This window comes from Uranotaenia lowii, chromosome 3 (genome assembly GCF_029784155.1).
Source record: "Uranotaenia lowii strain MFRU-FL chromosome 3, ASM2978415v1, whole genome shotgun sequence".
NCBI lineage: Eukaryota > Metazoa > Arthropoda > Insecta > Diptera > Culicidae > Uranotaenia > Uranotaenia lowii.
The window spans coordinates 276,212,647-276,232,574 of NC_073693.1; the positions used below are offsets into that span (position 1 = coordinate 276,212,647).

Sequence of the window (19,928 nt, forward strand, 5' to 3'; positions counted from 1 at the left end):
AAATTTGGCATGGAACGAAATTTGAGTACGAGAAATGCTTCTATGAATATTTGGAATCCCTCACTCCTTCAAAGATGTGGATGAAAAGGGGGAGGAGAGGTCTCTATTACAGTTTTCAGTATAACTGGAGAGTTGATCGAGCAAATTGAACCATATTTGACATGTGAGGGTTTTTGGGTACGAGGAATGTTTCTATTATAAATTTAAGCCCCATTTTTTTTTCAGCGGAAAGATATGAGAGGGGCTTCCATACAATTTTTTTGCATAATTCGAGAATTAATTGAGCAAATCAAACTAAATTTGGCATCGAAAAGAATTTGAGTACGTGAAATACTTTTTCTTTGTGAAGCAATTCCTTTCTTGCAGTAGGATGATAGAATTGGGAATATAGGAAGGGAAGAGAAGGCTTACATTTAAATTTTTTTTTATTGAATTCGAGAAATGGACAAAACTTAACATGGAAAATCATTTTGCTATGATTCTATGAATATCTGACACACCATCCTCCTTTCAGTGAGTAGGTACATAGGAGGAGGGAGTTGAGCCCAATACACTTTTGTTGGCCTAAGTTCTCAATTTATGCAAACAAAACCAACAAATGGAAATAAATATGGCTTGGAAAGGTACTTGGTTACGAGATATGTTTCTACAAATGTTATAGACCCTTACGCTTTACAGTGTAGAGAGGGGAAGAAAGAAGGGGGCTCCTTTTAAATTATGTTGTGAAGCTTAAAAACTTATAAACCAATTAAGTTATAATTGATATATAAGAGGATTTTTGGACACGAAAAAATGGGTATGATTATTAAAGACCACGACCTCCATTCAGCAGGGGGTGAAGGAAAGGAGAGGGGAGGCTCTCTTATCAGTTTTTAGCATAAACCCATTTATAGCGGTTGCTTATGAATTATGTTATAATGCCAATAAAACAATAAAAATTTGAAGAGTTTTTGAAAATATCATTTGATTTTGGAAGGTGTAGCAAAGCACACCGGGTCAGCTAGTAATAAATAAATAAATTTATTATTTCAAGATATAATTGAATTATTTCTTTTCCAGGAATGAAAAAACGGAGCTTAAAATAAAAATCGTTATTTAAATAATTATGTCTCAACATGAAAGACATGATTTCGACTTTGGTTTAGTTAAGATTTGGAATAATGCTTTTTTAAAAATTGCAAAAAGTCCAATATTTGATTAAAACGCGGTGAATCTGTGCACCCATAGTGAATAACCATGTATATAATAAAATTTTTCATTTGAATCTTTAAAAGTCTTTATTCTTTACCTTTAACATGCAAAAAAATTGATTTTGGATAAATGGCGGTGAATCCGTGCACCCATTGCTCTACCTATATATAAAATATGTTTCAAAACCTACAATATCAGGTATAATTTATAGCCATCGGGTTGAAAAACTTCAGAGCGATGGATACTATAAAACATCTATCAAATCAAAACTGAAGTGAAACCGTGCACCCATGGTCAATAACCATAGCCATATAACATGCTTTTATTATTAGATTGATAATGTGTTTCAATTTTTTGATAATTATTTAACATATTCATTTTATGGCATACAAGCATTCGTCAACTATGCTAAACTGAGGTGATTCCGGGCACCCATGGTGAAAAAATATTTCAATTTTATAACAAAAATGCTATCGAATTAATAATAAAATAATTTCAAAAGAAAAAATTTAAAAATATTTTGATAGAAAAAATTTCCCCTTTACCAGTCATTTTGACTGGTCACGGTCCGAATAGGTATATTCAATTTGCCGGTCCTTCTAGTGTTAATCGAGGTGTGCTGGATGGTTTTGGTCAAGAAATACATGGTAACCGCCTTTGACATTCTAAGATCACAAATCAAATAAGGCTGGAACAAATTTCAAATCCTTCTTTTGTCACTCGTGGTCGGAACATCGCGAGGGGGGGGGGGGGGGGGGGGGAGATAATAAAAAATAATGCAAAAAACTAACAAATTGGAATAAATATGCAACAAAATTTACAGAATACATCATTGAACAAAACCTATGAATCTAGTAATTTTTTATCGAAAAAATCAATAAAACCAGGAATACAAAAGGTGATAACATTCTCCAAATTAGATTTTTGCTCTTGTAATTTTTCGAATATTGATAAATTTTTTAAAATTTCCATGAAATACTTAAAACTTTTTTTACACCCCGCCTTCGGTTTTTTTTTGCAAATTTCTAAGGGGGGTAGGGGGTTGACAAAAGAAGAAATTGATATTTGTTCCGGCCTAAATAGAATTGCATCAAGGTCACTAAAAACTAATGAATATGGGCCTGAATAAACCCGAAAAACCAAAATTGAGACCTAAATTGCTGTTAACTGAAAGATAATGCTGCCATCTACGATTTGAAACTGGAAAAATATGGTGAACTGGAGAAAAAAATCTTTTTTTTAACTTCAACCTGTTTTTTCTGATTCAAAATTGACCAAGAATATTTGTTACACATTTTCACGTCATATTTATAAAGAAACTAAGCAGTTTGATAAAGTATCATTCTCAAATGTCTAGTTCCTTAGTGCTAGAGTAAAATCTTTTAAAAACTTTTTTTCAAACCTTTGAAATACTAGAAAACGCCTAAAAATACATTTATGTTTTCAAATTGTTCGGAAAAGCATTGTTGTTCACTTTCAAATTGTAAAATTTAAGGAGTAATTTTGATTATTCTAGAAAAACATAAGCGGTTCTATTCATATTTCGCACTTTTCTCATATTTTGATCGTCAACGCCAATTGCTTCATCCAGTAAAAATAAACTTATATTTGGTTTGTTCGTTAAAAAAATTTATAACAAATTGTAGAAGAAGATATTGATGATTTTCAATCATTAAAATTTTGACAAAAAAAACCCATAGAGGTACTATTCTTATTTCGCTCGCTGTATATGTTTGTACATATTTTATTTAGTCCAACCAACACCTTGTACAAATCCACACCGATCCGATCCGACCGATCAGCTTGAAATTCGATGTAAGAAAAATGTAAGAAAAAACATTCTACGGGAGATCATCCATCTTTAAAAGTGAGATATTTTTTTAAAAGGGGTAGTTCGTATATATTACTGGATTTTATTCAAATAACACATGCGAAAAGATCTTTTTTTATCAATTAGGGATAGAAAATACATGGATTTTTTTAATTTCTGTTAACAACATAACATCATAACTAAAAGATTAACAGTAATATGAAATCGATAAACACAGTAAATAATTCCAATCAAATTTTCAAAAAGACTAACAATATTTACAAAGCAAACATGGGCCAAAATTGTTATAGTTTTGAATACGAAGCTTCTAAAATTTCGAAAAGGCGTGCGACTCCTTTTGATTTATATTTTATGAGGACCCGAACAAGGCTGGGTAAAATCAGCTAGTACATTATAAATTTGATAGTCGTTGTCAATATCGACTATCAAATTTATTCGGAGGTTAAAATTGAACGTTCCCAAAATAATTCTCTAGCATAAGGATCTGTATAATGTGTAACTATCCATTTATAAAGAGTCACCAAAAATAACAAGCGATTTGAAGTTGTTGATTCGCTCTCTTAAAGGGTGATACGGTCAAAATTTGGTCAAGGGACAACGCGTGTAAATCGGTGAAATCGTTTATTTAAAAAATCAAATTAAATTTCTTTTTCAGGTTTAATTAGTATAAAAATCAGGAAAAATATTCAGTTAGGCTTCCGCTTTTCCAAATCCGAATTGCCGGGCCTTACGCTTAACCCCTGCCATCAGATTTTGTACAGCCACCTTGTCCACCTTCTTCGCCGCAGAAAGCCAGTTTGCCTTGAGCTGCTGCTCGTCCTTAGCAGTTTTTTTTTTTGGTCTTCTTTAGGTTCCGCTTGACAATAGCCCAGTATTTCTCAATTGGGCGGAGCTCTGGCGTGTTGGGAGGGTTCTTGTCCTTGGGATCCACCTGCACGTTGTCGGCGGCGTACCACTCCATAGCCTTTTTACCGTAATGGCTAGATGCCAAATCCGGCCAAAACAGTACGGAACAACCGTATTTCTTCAGGAAAGGCAGCAGACGTTTATTCAAACACTCTTTCACGTAAATTTCTTGGTTGACAGTCCCGGAAGCTATGAAAATGCTGCTTTTCAAACCACAGGTATTTCTTCGTGAATTTTGACAGTTTCATGAGCTTGAAAATATCTGGTACCTTTCCCCTTCCTTTTGCCGTATAAAACTCCTGTTCCGGAAGCTGCTTGTAGTCGGCTTTGACGTAGGTTTCGTCGTCCATTATCACGCAGTCAAACTTCGTCAGCATCGTCGTGTACAGCCTCCGGGATCGCGCTTTGGCCGTCGTATTTTGTTTATCATCGCGATTTGGAGTCACTACCTTCTTGTAAGTCGATAGTCCGGCTCGTTTTTTTGCTCGATGCACGGTTGTAGACGATACACCCAGCTTATTTGCGGCATCTCGGAGAGAGGTTAGGTTAGGTTAGGGTTTCGCTTAAAACTACCGGCAACTCTCTTTGTCGTTTCAGCGGCTTCCGGTTTTCGATTTCCCCCCGATCCAAACTTCCTGGCTGTCGACAAACGTTCCCCAAACACTTTAATTACATTTGTAACGGTTGATTTGGCAACTTTTAGCGATTTTGCCAGCTTTGCGTGCGAGTAGCTCGGATTTTTGCGATGCGCGAGCAAAATTTCGATACGCTGCTCTTCTTTCCTGGACGGCATTTTGACAACTGAAGAGTGAATTCCAAAATCAAGATAGGAGCAACATTCTACACACACACCTTCAAAATGAGGGGTGTTCAGGTTTTTTAAATGCAAAATTGAAAGAAATACGTCAAGTTGATATTGACCAAATTTTGACCGTATCACCCTTTATACATAATTGCCTGTTTCCATATACCCCTCCCGCGTAAAAAAGGCGATTTTTTTTATTTAAAGGGTTTCACTTTCACTACATGAGAGCAAAATTTGGTATGATTTTTACATGAAAGTCCTCTCTGGATCGCCTTTATACGACATTTAAATTGTTCTCGAATAAAAGTATATATTCTCCCATGACTGTTCTTTATTTGATCTGATGGAAAGGGTTGTCGAATTTTGCGTCCCCATCACCATTTAAAACAAATCATCATCCATCAGTCAAACGAAACAAATGAGCACAGATGTGCCACCGCTTCGATGACGAATGACGCTATTCAATTTGTGTCATTATAGTTCGAGCATATCGAATCGGAAGAAAAGGCACACATACAACACAAGACAGAACATTCAATATAAATCAAATGTTTTGAGATGAAGGGTACGCTGTCAAAACTTCTTCCTTTTCGCGCATATGGAATGGCGGACAAATGGGAATTCAAATAGAGGTATTAGTAGTGAAGAAAGTGACACCTGATGCAAAGCACTTGTTTTGTATCTGATTTGATTGATAAAAAAAAGTTACAGTGGTTGTATATATGAAACGACCGAGAAGTTCACGTAGAATTACTACAGCCTATCCCGAGTCAATGTGTTTTTCGTTTCAAATAAGCATTCTAGAATAAAGTGTGTCGAATTTTTTAAAGGAACTTAACTTCGAAAAAAATCATTCTTCCATAAATTGTCGTTTTAATAACTATTAATGGTCTAAATCGACCCATAAAGATAGTATGCAGCTTTTTCAACTGCATAACAAAAGGCGAATTAAATATAAGTATAAGCAGAAACAAGGCCGATGTCGTCGAAATTATGCGCCCGGCAGTTATGCAAATAATGTGATAAACACATGAGCTTTGTATCAAACGCTTGCGAGAAAAGCCTACAATGACTGCTTTGATCTAAACGCTTGACTCAGGGCAAAAGCTCTCAAACTGTTTTTAGTCTCATGCGTCTCGTTGGATTGGAATCAGTATCATGTTTTCATTTCCCTTAAGATCACATAGCAATCACTAGCTTAAACTGTTGCTTAAACACGAGATTCCCGAGGAAGCGTTAGATTGACCATGTGTTCAGATCTACAAATACCAAAAAAAGGCCCTTTTCAGGGCCAAAATCTTAAAGAGAGTTGCGCTTGACTTTTCTTTTAAAATAGGTGGATGACGAGTGCGTTGTGTTGGTGGTGCGTGATGGGTGGGTGGTGTGTGATGGGTGGGTGGTGTGTGATGGGTGGGTGGTGTGTGATGGGTGGGTGGTGTGTGATGGGTGGGTGGTGTGTGATGGGTGGGTGGTGTGTGATGTGTGGGTGGTGTGTGATGGGTGGGTGGTGTGTGATGGGTGGGTGGTGTGTGATGGGTGGGTGGTGTGTGATGGGTGGGTGGTGTGTGATGGGTGGGTGGTGTGTGATGGGTGGGTGGTGTGTGATAGGCGGGTGGTGGTGGTGTGTGATGGGTGGGTGGTGGTGCGTGATGGGTGGGTGGTGTGTGATGGGTTGGTGATGTGTGATGGGTGGGTGGTGTGCGATGGGTGGGTGGTGGTGGTATTTGATGGGCGGGTGGTGTGTTACGTGCGGGTGGTGTGCGATGGTGGGTGTTAAGCGAAGGGTGGGGATGCGGAGTGTGGTGGGTGAAGGTGGTAAGGGGGTTGCGGCTATGTGTGTGTGTGTGTGTGTGTGTGTGTGTGTGTGTGTGTGTGTGTGTGTGTGTGTGTGTGTGTGTGTGTGTGTGTGTGTGTGTGTGTGTGTGTGTGTGTGTGTGTGTGTGTGTGTGTGTGTGTGTGTGTGTGTGTGTGTGTGTGTGTGTGTGTGTGTGTGTGTGTGTGTGTGTGTGTGTGTGTGTGTGTGTGTGTGTGTGTGTGTGTGTGTGTGTGTGTGTGTGTGTGTGTGTGTGTGTGTGTGTGTGTGTGTGTGTGTGTGTGTGTGTGTGTGTGTGTGTGTGTGTGTGTGTGTGTGTGTGTGTGTGTGTGTGTGTGTGTGTGTGTGTGTGTGTGTGTGGGTGTGTGTGTGTGTGTGTGTGTGTGTGTGTGTATGTGTGTGTGTGTGTGTGTGTGTGTGTGTGTGTGTGTGTGTGTGTGTGTGTGTGTGTGTGTGTGTGTGTGTGTGTGTGAGTGTGTGTGTGTGTGTGTGTGTGTGTGTGTGTGTGATGGGTTAGTGAGGTGGGCTAGTGAGGTTCTGAGCTGTCACAACACAACTTGCTTCCGCCGCTGTTGGTCAGCTCTGCTACTGCCCGTTTCACTAGTTTCAATTTCTCTGATACAATGAACCAAACCGTCAGTTGACCCCTTGTTTTATACCTTTCGTAGGCTGGAAATAACAAAACTCATGAAGGGGCGGGGCGTCTAATTTTTTTCCATTTTCGAATAGCCAATCAACGTTGAGCAGGCTTGGTATGTCTTTTAAGAGAGATGTCTTTGAAAGAGGCGTTTTTCGTGACGCGCGTGACGCGAGATCGGTTCGCGAATTTCAATTTGCCCCCCTATAGTGTTGCCGTAAGACGTAATTCTACGTCAAAAAAGGAAAGAAATGACAACGGTTTGATTTCCATACCAATCAATCAATAAGTCCCCGTCGAAAGTAATTTAATTTAAGTGGCTTCAACGCAATTTACTGAAAAAAAAATTGTCCAAATTTCAAACAGATTCAGACTCAGTTCAGTTTCAGTTTAGTTTAATTTAACCTTTTCAGTGTCTCTCTGAATTTTTTACGATTTTTTTTTTTTTCAGAAAACCAGCTTTCAAATAAAATTATCTTCTTAATCATTCCATATCTGTTTCATTGTTTTTCTCCCATCCAGGTCACGATTCTGTTTGTGGGAATCCTTGTTACCGGAGTCATCGGAAATCTAATCGTGTGTGTTGTCATCATCCGGCATCCTTCTATGCATACAGCCACCAACTATTATCTGTTCAGTTTGGCCGTATCGGATCTGTTTCTACTACTTCTAGGTAAGTTTTTACAGATTTTTCAACATAATATTGTCTAGATAATTTTAAGTTTGGCATCCCGAGAAAAAGCCTAAGAAGACATAAACAGCAATATGAAAGAGTTTCCGAAATTCTTAATGAATATGAATTGATTTCCATCACTTCTTAAATTGTTAAAAGTATCAAAAGGCTGAAAGAGACACATAGTGAAAGAAATCTGTTAACAACTTCCAAATGAATCGGCACACAGCATCTCAAGTGGAATCAAATTTAACCGGAACAACAACTGCCAGCTGCCGCATTGAATACTTTCACTGCCTGATTGGAACCACTTGTTGGGCCTCTTTCTCTGAATTCGACTACCTACTATCCCCAGGAGGCTTTCGAGTGAGTCGATTGCAAGAAAAAAAAACCTCGGCTTCCGGTTGTGGGAATTTATGCGCGGAAATAGAAACATTCGCCAATGGCAGTCAGACAGGCTTTTCATCGGCCGCCTCGCCTTTAGCCAACGATCGCTAAAAATAGAGGCGAAAATCCATTCTACAAATGCCATCGTTATGCTTTCGTTTTTTTTTTTTCATCTTTATTTCGATACTCTGTTTTATTCTACGATTGCCATTTGGTAAACGCCAATCAGGGGATTCGATTTAATGGAATAGCAGTGAAAAGAGAGAGCATCCTTATTGGGTGTTATTGTCACATTTTAAAAATAAAACGTGAATAAATTTCCATATTTTTCATATTTTGTTGTTTTCGTTTTATTCTACCAGGCATAATTTTCCTAGAATTTTTTAATGGACACTTCTTCAAATTAGCTGCTTAGTAAGAAAGTTTTTAAGCATTGATCGAAAACTGAACAAAAAAACAGAAAATAATTTTTTAGCCATATGCAGATTAACCCCATTCAAAAAGTTGTTTAATATGTTTGTGACGGTTGCCATGTTAGGGGCTGAACTGTTTTATTTAAAATTCTCTAAATTTCTCCAAAATAGTTTTCTAATCACTTGTATTTGGAAAAAATACTTCCTTAATAATCGTTTCATATGTATGTACGAAAATATGTATGCTAGGTTCCCCCATCCGGTAGCAAGGTCTAGCAAGTCTTGGCCTTCGAATTAACTTCTTAATGCTTCCACGACCGATGGTTCGTCGAAGGAATCGTTAATAACTGTTTCATATCATTATAAAATACGTCTTTTTGAAATTAAACGACTAAATGGTGTAATGTTTAAAAACGAGCGATCGCTTTTTTGTATTGGTTTATGTTATTTATATACGATTAGTTACTTTTAGTAATTTAGTTAACATAAAAATCACACAAAAATACTGAGTGAATTATAAAATCATTGAACGAGCATTTTTCTCTTTATGGAAATAATTTTATCTACCTCTAAAATACAAAATTTACGCCAAAAAGCACTCATTTAACAGGATTGGTCCTCATTCTTGTAGTGCGGTACAGATCTGCACTGAGTTGCACCGATTTTTTAAATTTAGTTTTAATGTACTGCTTTGTACTGATTTAAAAAAAAAATCAAAATTTAAACACTTAACTTTATTCGTTGTTTAAATGATGAGAGCATTCATCCATATCCTTTGATTAAAGTTTAACATTCAATGTTGAATTTTAAATTTTTGACTGAATGTTTTGGTACTTTTAAATTAACACAACTCAGTTTAATTTATTGAATCCAAAAACTTTTAATTTTGATCCAAGTTTTCGGCGTTGTTTAACACCTTCATCAGGTATCAAAATAGTTGATTTTGAATTGCTTTAGCAAAAGTGTATTGTCCAGATATATTTTGGTAGAGTTTGAATTCCTATACAAAATTTACATAAAATATGATACAATCCATACAATTTGTTAGTAATTTTCATCAAATTTCCCACACAAACGTATTTTGACATAATAAAATGATTTATTATGGTGATGGATAGGTTTTGATGTATTTGGACCAATAATTGTATTTAAAAATATTTTTGTAGGAAAATGAGGGGGGTTGGGCGGTGGGTTCTTACATATTCATATTAAAATATATCAGAACTCGAACAATTCTCAAACGATTTTTATCACATTTGGCACATGACTAAATTCTTGATATTATGAGAATATTTAAAGATATCAAAACGTTTACCGTTTTTTGTAAAGGGACTACTGTACATTTTTTTAAAAAAAATACTGTTAAACTCAAACTCGGAAACTACTGAACCGATTACGGTGAAAATAGGTAGGCGAGAATGAGGAAACTTGATCCTTGGGGACTAAACAGGAATGTCCTACAAATATCAAATGTTGTAGAAAAATGTGCCAAATAGAACAAAACAACAGTGCTGTTATCTCAACAAATTTTATTAATTTTATTTTTCGAATATTTGAACTTTGTTTAAAAAATTAAACAAAATGTGATTTAAAGATCTTTTTCATTACTTTCAAAAGTTTCTCACATGACAAAATTTTAATAAATATATTTATTCCAATATGTCAATCATCAGAGTATAATATGAACTTCATAATGCCATATTTTCAAAGGAATAGTAAACTGTGATTTTTTTTAAGGAGAAGTTTTCTAAAATATATGTTATGGGTACAATTGATCCCTGCAGTCCAAAAAGACATATTATTCTTCTGAATGGATTGTGATCATTGGTTATCATGAAATCTTTAATATTTGTTCATCCAGTAATTATCTGATAAAAAGGACTAAAAATACTGTAATTATCTTAAAACTGGAAATTGCGCCTTAAAGTATGCAATGACGCTAGGGTATCAGACAAACTTTTAGAATTCTCTTTGTCAGATATTTACAAACTGTGAAATGAGAACAAAAACAGTAAAAAATTGTCAATGAGCCTTTTATCTTGGGATTTTACTAGATTTTTGCCTAGTGTAAGAGCTCCCTGAATTAAGGATCAAGTCTCCTTTAGTAAAGGATCAAGTCGCCTGTAACTTTAAAAATATCAATAAAAAATTTAGTCTTACGAAAATGCTTCTATTTCATTTACGAATTCATGTATCGATTTAACTTTTGGAGCATATAAAACTTGAAATTACACGCTGAAGGGGATCAAGTATCCCCATTCTCCCCTATCTATTATACTTACAAACATCTCCGACTTAACGGAGTGGGGGGAGCGGCTCCCATACAAAATAAATAAAAAATTGACACAATTCGAACAGTTCTCAGGAACTACTGAACTGATCAACATAAAACTGGTTGTGAAGCCTTTTTCAAGACCGTGCATAATTTTTAAAATACTTTCAGACCTCTTCGAATTGAAAAAGAGAGAGTAAATGGAACCAAATTTGGCATGGGCGGATACTTGGGAGCGTGACATGTTCTAAAGATTGTTTAAGACCTCTTCCTTCTTCCAGCGGGGAGAAAGGAAAGAGGGAGGGAAGTTTCATACAATTTTTATTGCATAGCACAAGAACTACAACAACAAATGGAACCAAATTTGGCATGGAATGATATTTGGGTACAAGAAATGCTTCTATGAATATTTCGTGTCCCTCACTTCTTCAAAAAGTTGGATGAAAAGGGGGAAAAAAGGTCTCCCTTACAATTTTCAGTATAACTGGAGAGCTGATCGAGCTAATTGAACCATATTTGGCGTGTGAGGGTATTTGGATACGAGAAATGTTTCTATTATTAATTGAAGCCGGAAAGATATAAAGGGGACACCATACATTTTTTGCATAACTTGAGAATTGATAGAGCAAATGAAATAAAATTTGGTATCAAATCAATCTCTCTTACCAGTTTGTTAGCATAAATCCAGAACATATCAAGCAAAAACAACCATATTTTATCAGTTGGATTGTATCCGTACGATTTATTTGGAACCCTCCTTTTTAGGGCGGAGCTTAAAGAAACAGATTAAAATTATCAGATCTTTAACACAAATCAAGATTCAGAATATAATTTTAAGTTATTTTTGTGTAGCAATCCGAAACTCCAGCTGCAGCTTTCATTTTATAGCGGTTGCTTATGAATTATGTTATATATTGATTTAAAATAATGCCAACAAAACAATGAAAAATTGAATAAATTCTGAAACTATCATTCGATTTTGAAAGGTATAGCAAAGCACACCGGGTCAGCTAGTAAAACATTAAATGAAAATTAAAAAATGGTACGGTTTTCTACATTTTTAAGGAATCATTAATCATTTTTTTTTAAATTTTTATTAAGTTTTTTTTCCCAAACTCTGACTGTTTTAAAAAAATCAATATTTTTTGGATTTTTAAAAATGGTAAGAAATCGTGGGCCACTAAATCCATATTGATCTAATAACATGCAAAGTTTATGAGTTGACCTTAAACTGTAATTTCAAAATTCATTTCATTATTTTAAAGCATTTCCAGATGATGAAATAAAAAATTGACATGTGTTTGATCGGATTCAGGCCCGTGCGAAGGACTCGTCCATGGGGGGGGGGGGGGGGGGGGGGGTTTCGAAATTGAAATTTAGCTAGAAATACCAATAATATAAAAAAAAAAAGGCACGGTATGTTTAGTAGAAGGACTTAAAGAAAAAAAAACAGTAACGCTAATTTTTGCATCGGCTGAAAGAAGAGCTTTTTCCAGTTCATTTCCACGAAATATTAAAATATTTGGTTGGTGACCCCCATAAAAATATTTTTGTAAAATGTTTCTTTTTAATAGATTTTCAAAAAAATATTTTTTAAGCGTTTTAAAATTATAATGGTACTAATTCTTTAATTTTAACTTTCAATAAGATTAATTGAACTGGTTAACTCAACATTCTCATCAAATTCCATAATAAAAATCAAAACTATTATAAACTGGTTACAGAAAATACGCAAATAAAACAAAGAAAGTTGCTTTTAAAAATATCTCCTAATCTTATAATTTAAAAATTGGCTGGTAAATCTTTTCAGCAGTCTTTGAGTGTTTAATTTTCTAAAATCATGAAAATTATCTTTAATTATCTGAATCTTCATATGAATCCATTCTCTTTTGATTTTCTGACTGTGAAAACATTGGTGAAGTTTTTAATAAACAAAATTACAGATTAAAAAATCATTTAATACTTGAAACCACTTTAGCTTCTTTGTGATACTGATAACGCTTATACGATTTAGAGGTGGAAAGTTTGTCATAATTTAAGCTTTAGGAATACTAAGAAAATCAAATTGTAATTGAGTCATTGCGCATTTAAATTAAGCTTTGAAGTTGCTACTTCGAATCATTTTTCGAACTTTTCATGGACAAAAGCTAGAACAAAAGTTATCCTTATTTAAAATTTAGATTTTTGGGCTTCCAAGAAGATTATGTTTCCAAAACACAAAAATTTAAACTTGTAAACAAAGACAAGCTTGTTAAAAGTGTTCAAATTTTCTAAAAAGTGTCACTATAAAATTCAGTAAATTTGTTTTGAAAAAATACAGTAGAATTTGGTTATTTTTTTTTTGTAAATTATAATAAAATGTTTAAGTAATGTTATTTTAGTAAGAACATTTCAAGATTATGAGTTCCATTAGGAACAAATTGATGTCATTTGATGAAAATAATTCTTATCAAAATTATGAAAATAAATCTTGCAAATTTTTGATATTTATTCATTCCATTTCTTTCAATCTGCCTAATTTTTGATAGACTTCAATTGATGATTCAATTAAACAAACTTCTCGAAATCTGCAAGATGATTTGATTTTTGCTTTAAAAGTAACTTAGATGCAATTTAGTCAATACATCTTTAAAAGTTCGGTTAATATCTATTAGGTATTACACCAAATTGGGAAAAGCGAACGAATGAAAAACTTTAATAAGTTTTCTTTCGCAGAAGACAAAATTACTTACGGTCTTAAGGAAAAAACCTTTGATTTGAATTTGTATGAAATGTTTCAAAGTTTTATCAGAAAATTGCAGAATTTTCGTATATAATTGAATATGAATATTTTCAAAAGTTGCAAGACATCAAAATAAATCAAAATTAGCTTTTAAATTCTTTGCACCGGATTTAAATGTGCATTTGGTGGCCTTGTGTAATTTATCAAAATCCTCTAAACGTAAAGTTGAGTATTTAGAAAAAAAAAAACACAAATAAAAGTTGATGTTGAAATTAGTTGGCTCTTGAAGAATATTTCAGATCAGCATTAAATTTATAATGATATAAAAATGTTTTATAATTTAACTAATGATTAGTAATAACGTAATGAATCAACTTGTTTATTTAGATACATTTTTTAATAAAACCCAATTTCAAAGAAAAGATAGGGTTTTATTTAAAATTTAAAATCGAAATTAAAAGATAAAAACTAGTTTCAATTCGTAATGTTATGTACTGCAGCAGAATGAAATATCTTAGGCCTAGCTAGAGTGCTACAGGACTGAAAACCGGCGGAGGCGAGAAAATTTTAAGATATGTTTGTTTACACTTATTTTTAAACACCTTTTGGGATGAAGTAATTTCCCGTTACTATGGTAATTTCTTTCTTGAACTGAAAAATTTTACCTTGAAAAAATCTCCATGGGGGGGGTTAAACCCCTAAAACCCCCCCCGTTCGCACGGCCTTGATCGGATTGATTCAATAATCTGGCTCGCGAACGTTTTGGCTAAATTCTATATAAAGCATGGACAAAAGTTTTTCAAAACTCTTCAATTGGTGTAAAAAAAAACTTTACAGTTGGGGAAAACTTATTTTAAGTTCTGAGTGTTTATAAAAACATAAAAATAAAGGTGGTTCAATATGTGTGGCCCACGATTCTTCACAAGCTATAGTTTGCAGCGTTTGTGTGACTTATTGACGTTTCATCAAAAATTCCTTTTTCACGTGAAAGTGAAAGTAAATTTTTCTAACTTTTATTAGCTTGATAAATAAAGAAGCATATGATGCGTATTTAAGTCAACAACATATTAGGATATATTGACAGTTCTTCACGAACACCACCATAGCAGGAGGCCTCAGCCCTAACCTCAAACCATAGAAGGACAGAATCGATTTTTGAGAAGGGCGCACGATAAACGCGATATTCCAGTACTAATATCGAAAAATTCGCCCTGTGGAAAAGCAATACCAAATGCTCGTGTTTTGATTTTTTTTCGGGCGTTCAGTGGATTGATATTTGGAAAATGATTCTATTTTTTTAATTGCATCGTTATTGAAAAACCTTTTCATGAGTACTTGCAACTTTCCCGTACATTTGTATTCGAACGTGAAATTAAACGCATCATTTATCAGAACGAAATAACAACTGTCTGTGCTTAAACGATGTAGCGAATTATGTGGATATGTTTAAAATAATAAAAGCATGTAGGCGATTATTTTTAAAGTCAACATAGACGGGACTTTCATTAATTTACTGGTTTGTAACAGTGAATGATTTTGCATTTGTTTATAAGTTAGAAACAACTCTTTTTTAATCTACTAAGCAGTACATGAAAATATATTTCATATGTTTTAAATTCACCTGAAAATTCATTAGCAAATAATGGCTTATCTTCATCCATTAAGGGACGCCCCGTATAATGAATTTAAACTTTTAGCTGTTGATAGTTAAAAAAAATTATTCAATTTAAAAATATTATAATTAGTTCAAAATACGCAAATACTTATTTTAGTAACGCACCTAGCATTACTGGTGAGACCGCCAGCAAATCAAAATTTGAGGTTATGGCTGAGGCCAATTTTTTGTTAATACTATCGTCCGTATATGCCCTTATAGAATAATATGGTTACGTAAAGCGACGGCGATGACAGTTGGTTTGAGATTTTTATCTCAACACAAATCTGAGATATTCAAAGTGGCCCACGTTTCCCCATGGCCCACGTTACCCCACTCTCCCCTACTAATATGTCATGCTTATTAACAATCTATCGTAAAAAAGTAAAATACAAAAAGTTAAAAAAATTCAATCTGATAAAAGTTTCGCGGGCCGCTAGTTGCTCATCACTGATTTGAATAATTGAACTATTGAAAAATAAATACTTTTTTTCCTTAAATTGCTCAGTTAGAGGTCTATAATGATTTTTTTTCATTTACGAAATGATTATGTAATTGGGGTATTTGGGAAGGGGATCACAGGTTGTTCGTTGTTGGAGTTTTTCGTTTTCTGCGGAATTTAGCTGCGCATCCAATCACGGCCTCTTTCTATTCCTGAACAAGGTAAGAGGGTGGGAATTCGTCCGTTTAATAATAAAAATAATAAATCTCCTTCACGTGAATTTGCGGTCTGTTCTCATCATCGGGACGGATTCGAGATCGAAGCCGAAGTATGAATCCCTTTTCAGAGACCCTCCCGCTTCTTTCCCAAAATAGGGAATAAAGGGCAAAAACGAAATTATTTCGACACCGAAAATGTCATGTCAATTTGCTTATGTTTTGAATCAAACCAAAATTTAAAAATCAAAAGAACAGTTAATCGATGGAGCCTTTAGTGTAAAATTGAACCCATTTTGCTTGATAAACTCCATCAATTTCCAATTTCCAATTTTCTTAACATGTCCATCTCGCCATTGATTTATTCTTCTTTTAAAATTTGTCATCCACATCGAACTTGCTCTTACCGGTGGAAAACTCCAACCCCGGAATTTGCATATCGGCTTTTATAAACGTTTTGTCGTCCATCACACAGCAGTCATATTTTGTCAGCGTCTTCTCGTAGAGCTTCTGTGCCCGAGTTTAAGCCGTCGATTGTATGCATTCTGAACGTAGCTCTGCGACGCACAGTGCGTTGAATGTATGGGATACCGGGACAAAAATCAAAACTGATGGTTTTTGGCACTTTTACTCATACATGTCATATAGAAAGTTGTTAGAAATGATGTGAGCTATTATTGGCATAAATGACGTATGTTGAAACAATGTTCACAAAAGTGACTCATATGCATATATGCATAAAAATCGTACAAAATGATTTTACCTTCTGAACAATATCTCATTCAGATCAGAGTAAAAATTTATTCGGCAAACATTGTTTTTCGTGATTGCAAAAGTAGCTTAAACGCCATTTTTACCTAAATACCATGAAAAACACGTGTTTAATGACGATTTTTGCGCAAATTAAGATATATCTGCCAATTCAGTATTTTGCCCTCCTTTTCTAATATCTGAGGTGAAAGAAAACTAAATAATCAACCTTTTTGCTTGGAACAGCCAGTTTGTACCACCCTTTAAAACAAGAATAGTGAAAAATTTAATCAAAAAACATCATCAAGAAAATCGTAAATATCTGTAAAACGGGCAATTTCGGGCAACTGAAACCACTCTGAGCTCTTAAAGGATACTATAAACGATAACTGGAGAAAAAATCAGAGAGGTATTTTGATATATATTTTTGTAATGTCCAATTTCTTGAAATATAAAATACGCTTATCAATAACACCTTCATATTTGTATAAATGGAAATAAATCACAGAGATAACCCCTTAAATGCCTTCTTCTTACTTACTTCTTTTTTTTTTTTTTTTGGTTAACACATAAAAAGTCATCAACAGATTAGAGCAAAATTAGTAAAATTGAGTATTTTTTTCTGAAAAAATACTGTGCACGTCTTGCGTTAATACTATCTGACAATATAAGCCTGATACAGGCATATAAGAGCTCCCACGTGATTACTTATACACATGCAGCACACTTCAAACATATATGAAAAGCACCGCCTACTTGATTTGGTGAAATAAAAATTTCGAATTTTTTATTTTTGTCTATGGGACGCTGCACTGTGCGACGTGCCGATCTTTTTAGCCAAATCACGGCTTGAGACGTTGGTATTTGCTTTAATCATCCACTTCACCTTTCTCTCCGTCGTTTTTGTTCTCCGGTCCCGGTTTTCTTCCAGCTCCTTTGCCGTGGTCCAACGTCAACCGCTCCTGGAACCGCTTCAACACTCTGGAGACGGTTGAATGGTGAATGTTCAACATTTTTCACAACTGCCGGTGCGACAGGTCAGAAAATTCCAGGTTTTTGGAAGGAATTTATTCTCTCGACTCGCGTTGGGTCACCTCCATTTTAGTTGAATCGAAAAACACGTCTTCGAGTTTGACAGCATGTAAACAATACACATCAATGAAAAAGTGTGCAAAATTTGATTGATTTTAACCCAATGGGTAAAAAAGTTATGTATCGCAATAATTTCGTGTTCGCCCGTTTAAAAGGAACTCGCGACCGAGTCTCAGCTGGAGAAATCATGATCAGGTTGGTGGGCTTCCGAAAGAAAATGGCGCTCAAGCTAACGAAACGGAAGTTGGTCGCGCCTCTCGTTATGTTTGGCGCCTAACGTAAGGCAGGCTTTTTTAGGAGCTCCTGTAAATAGCGAGGAGTTATTAAATTAATGTTGAATCCATATTACCCCGAAATCAAAATCTTAATTCGAACTTACCAAAATGAACTACCGAAAAATTGATTAACTCGATTTTTCAATGTTGTGCAGTATAGATTGTTTTTAAGTTTGTTGCATGTAAGCTTTTTTCCTAGTTGCTCCAACGTATTGAAAATTTTGATTTTTTTTATTACCCCCTTCTCGTGAATTTTAAGCTACAAGTGACCAAGGAAGGATTTCAAGATTGTCCCAGCCATATTGAACTTAAAAAACCTGTTCACGCACCTTTTCAGGGACATTCACAATCAAACGCGCTTTGGTAATAAACTTGATCTCTTTGAGTTCAAGATCATTTGCCTTAGCACAAATCCAAATTTGAGTCTGTGTAAAAATATTTTTTTTTTATTTTGAAACAAAACGACATTCCACTTATCTAGGATTTGGAAAATTTACGCGCTGTAAAATTTGTCATGCCGCCTTGAATGACAAATTGCAAAAAATTGTGGCATTCGCGACTTTATATCAACACTGCAGTTGGGGGACAGTTATTTGACAGTTATTGACCTCAGTTCGACTCAATCTATTGCAATATCATTATCAATTCTGGGAATAGAGATGTAGGCGAAGAAAATGTTTAATTTTAAGGATTAGTGAAAAAAACACCTTCTTAGTGAAAATCAAAGCATTGGATAGCGTTTTATAGGATGGAGGCTAAAATGAACATACTCTACAGTTTTAATTTTAAGATTTGGTGAAAAAGTATATGTGTGGGAAATAGAATTTATTATTTCTAGAATTTAAAAAATATTGAAATCTTGCCTTTAGTATCGACAGACTTTCGAGCTAAGAATGGTTAGTTTTGCTTAAATATTGAAATTCCAAGATACCTTCATCATGTTATCGTCTTCAAATTGCTTTAATTTTTTGGCCGTTGAAACATATTCATCCTAAATGCTCTAGGTCAATGGCAATAGGTCAGTTGCAAAGAGATGCCAGGTCAGTAAATTTCCCTCTTACCACCACCTCCACAAGAATGAAATCGTTTCCGTTCGAAGTTCAATAAATTTTCTCTGGTTGAAGATGTTTTACTTTCAGCCAATATGACGCCGGTCCTGGTCGTTACATCTTTTGCAATTTGTTATCCGGGGAAAAATCTGTTCTTGTTTTATTCCGGCGGCGGCGGCGTGTGGAAAATGCTTGGGACCTAAAAGGTCGAGGATTCTGTTTTGCTGTGTTGTTGTTTTACTTGTTTTCTTCAGACCTTCTCTCCAAAACCGATCCCGCGACCGAATATTTGTTGCGAAAAATTCCTATTTTCTCAAATCAGCTTCGAGTGCTTTTCCCGGCTGCACAAAACACGCACGTACACAAGCTCACACACAAACTATATGTAAATAGAAATGTGTTCGGCAGCCACGCGAGGAAGAAGAACGGTGGAAAATATGGCTGAATTTCGAATTACTTATGCAAACGAGATTCCCTCCCGTCGTTTTGCGATGTAGGCCGGGAGATTTGGGGGGAAAATTTCCCAAGAAAAAAAAGTGGGTGGGTGGGAAATAAACTACCTTTCCCCATATGCTTACATCGGTGAAGAATGATCGAAAGAATATTTCCTTTCCGGGAACGTCCTACAGGAATTTGTACAACCATCCTTCGGGAGAGCAAAAAATGCCCTATCGAAATGTATGTAAAAAAATTCAGCCAAATTTTTGCATTCGAATGGATCTCTTAGGAAGAGCCGAAGAGTGAATTAAGTGATTATGGCGGTTGAGTTTTGCCCATAAGCCGCTTACGATTATCGGTCTT

At 35.0% G+C, this 19,928-nt stretch overlaps 1 protein-coding gene across 1 annotated transcript in view; it reads left to right on the forward strand.

Moving 5' to 3' along the window:
- Nucleotides 1-19,928, forward strand: part of LOC129756435 (neuropeptide SIFamide receptor-like) — a 328,841-nt gene that overhangs the window by 100,862 nt on the left and 208,051 nt on the right. Inside the window, exon 4 of the mRNA XM_055753311.1 lies at nt 7,706-7,856. Coding sequence (XP_055609286.1) covers nt 7,706-7,856 — 151 coding nt within the window. The remainder of the gene's footprint in view (nt 1-7,705; nt 7,857-19,928) is intronic.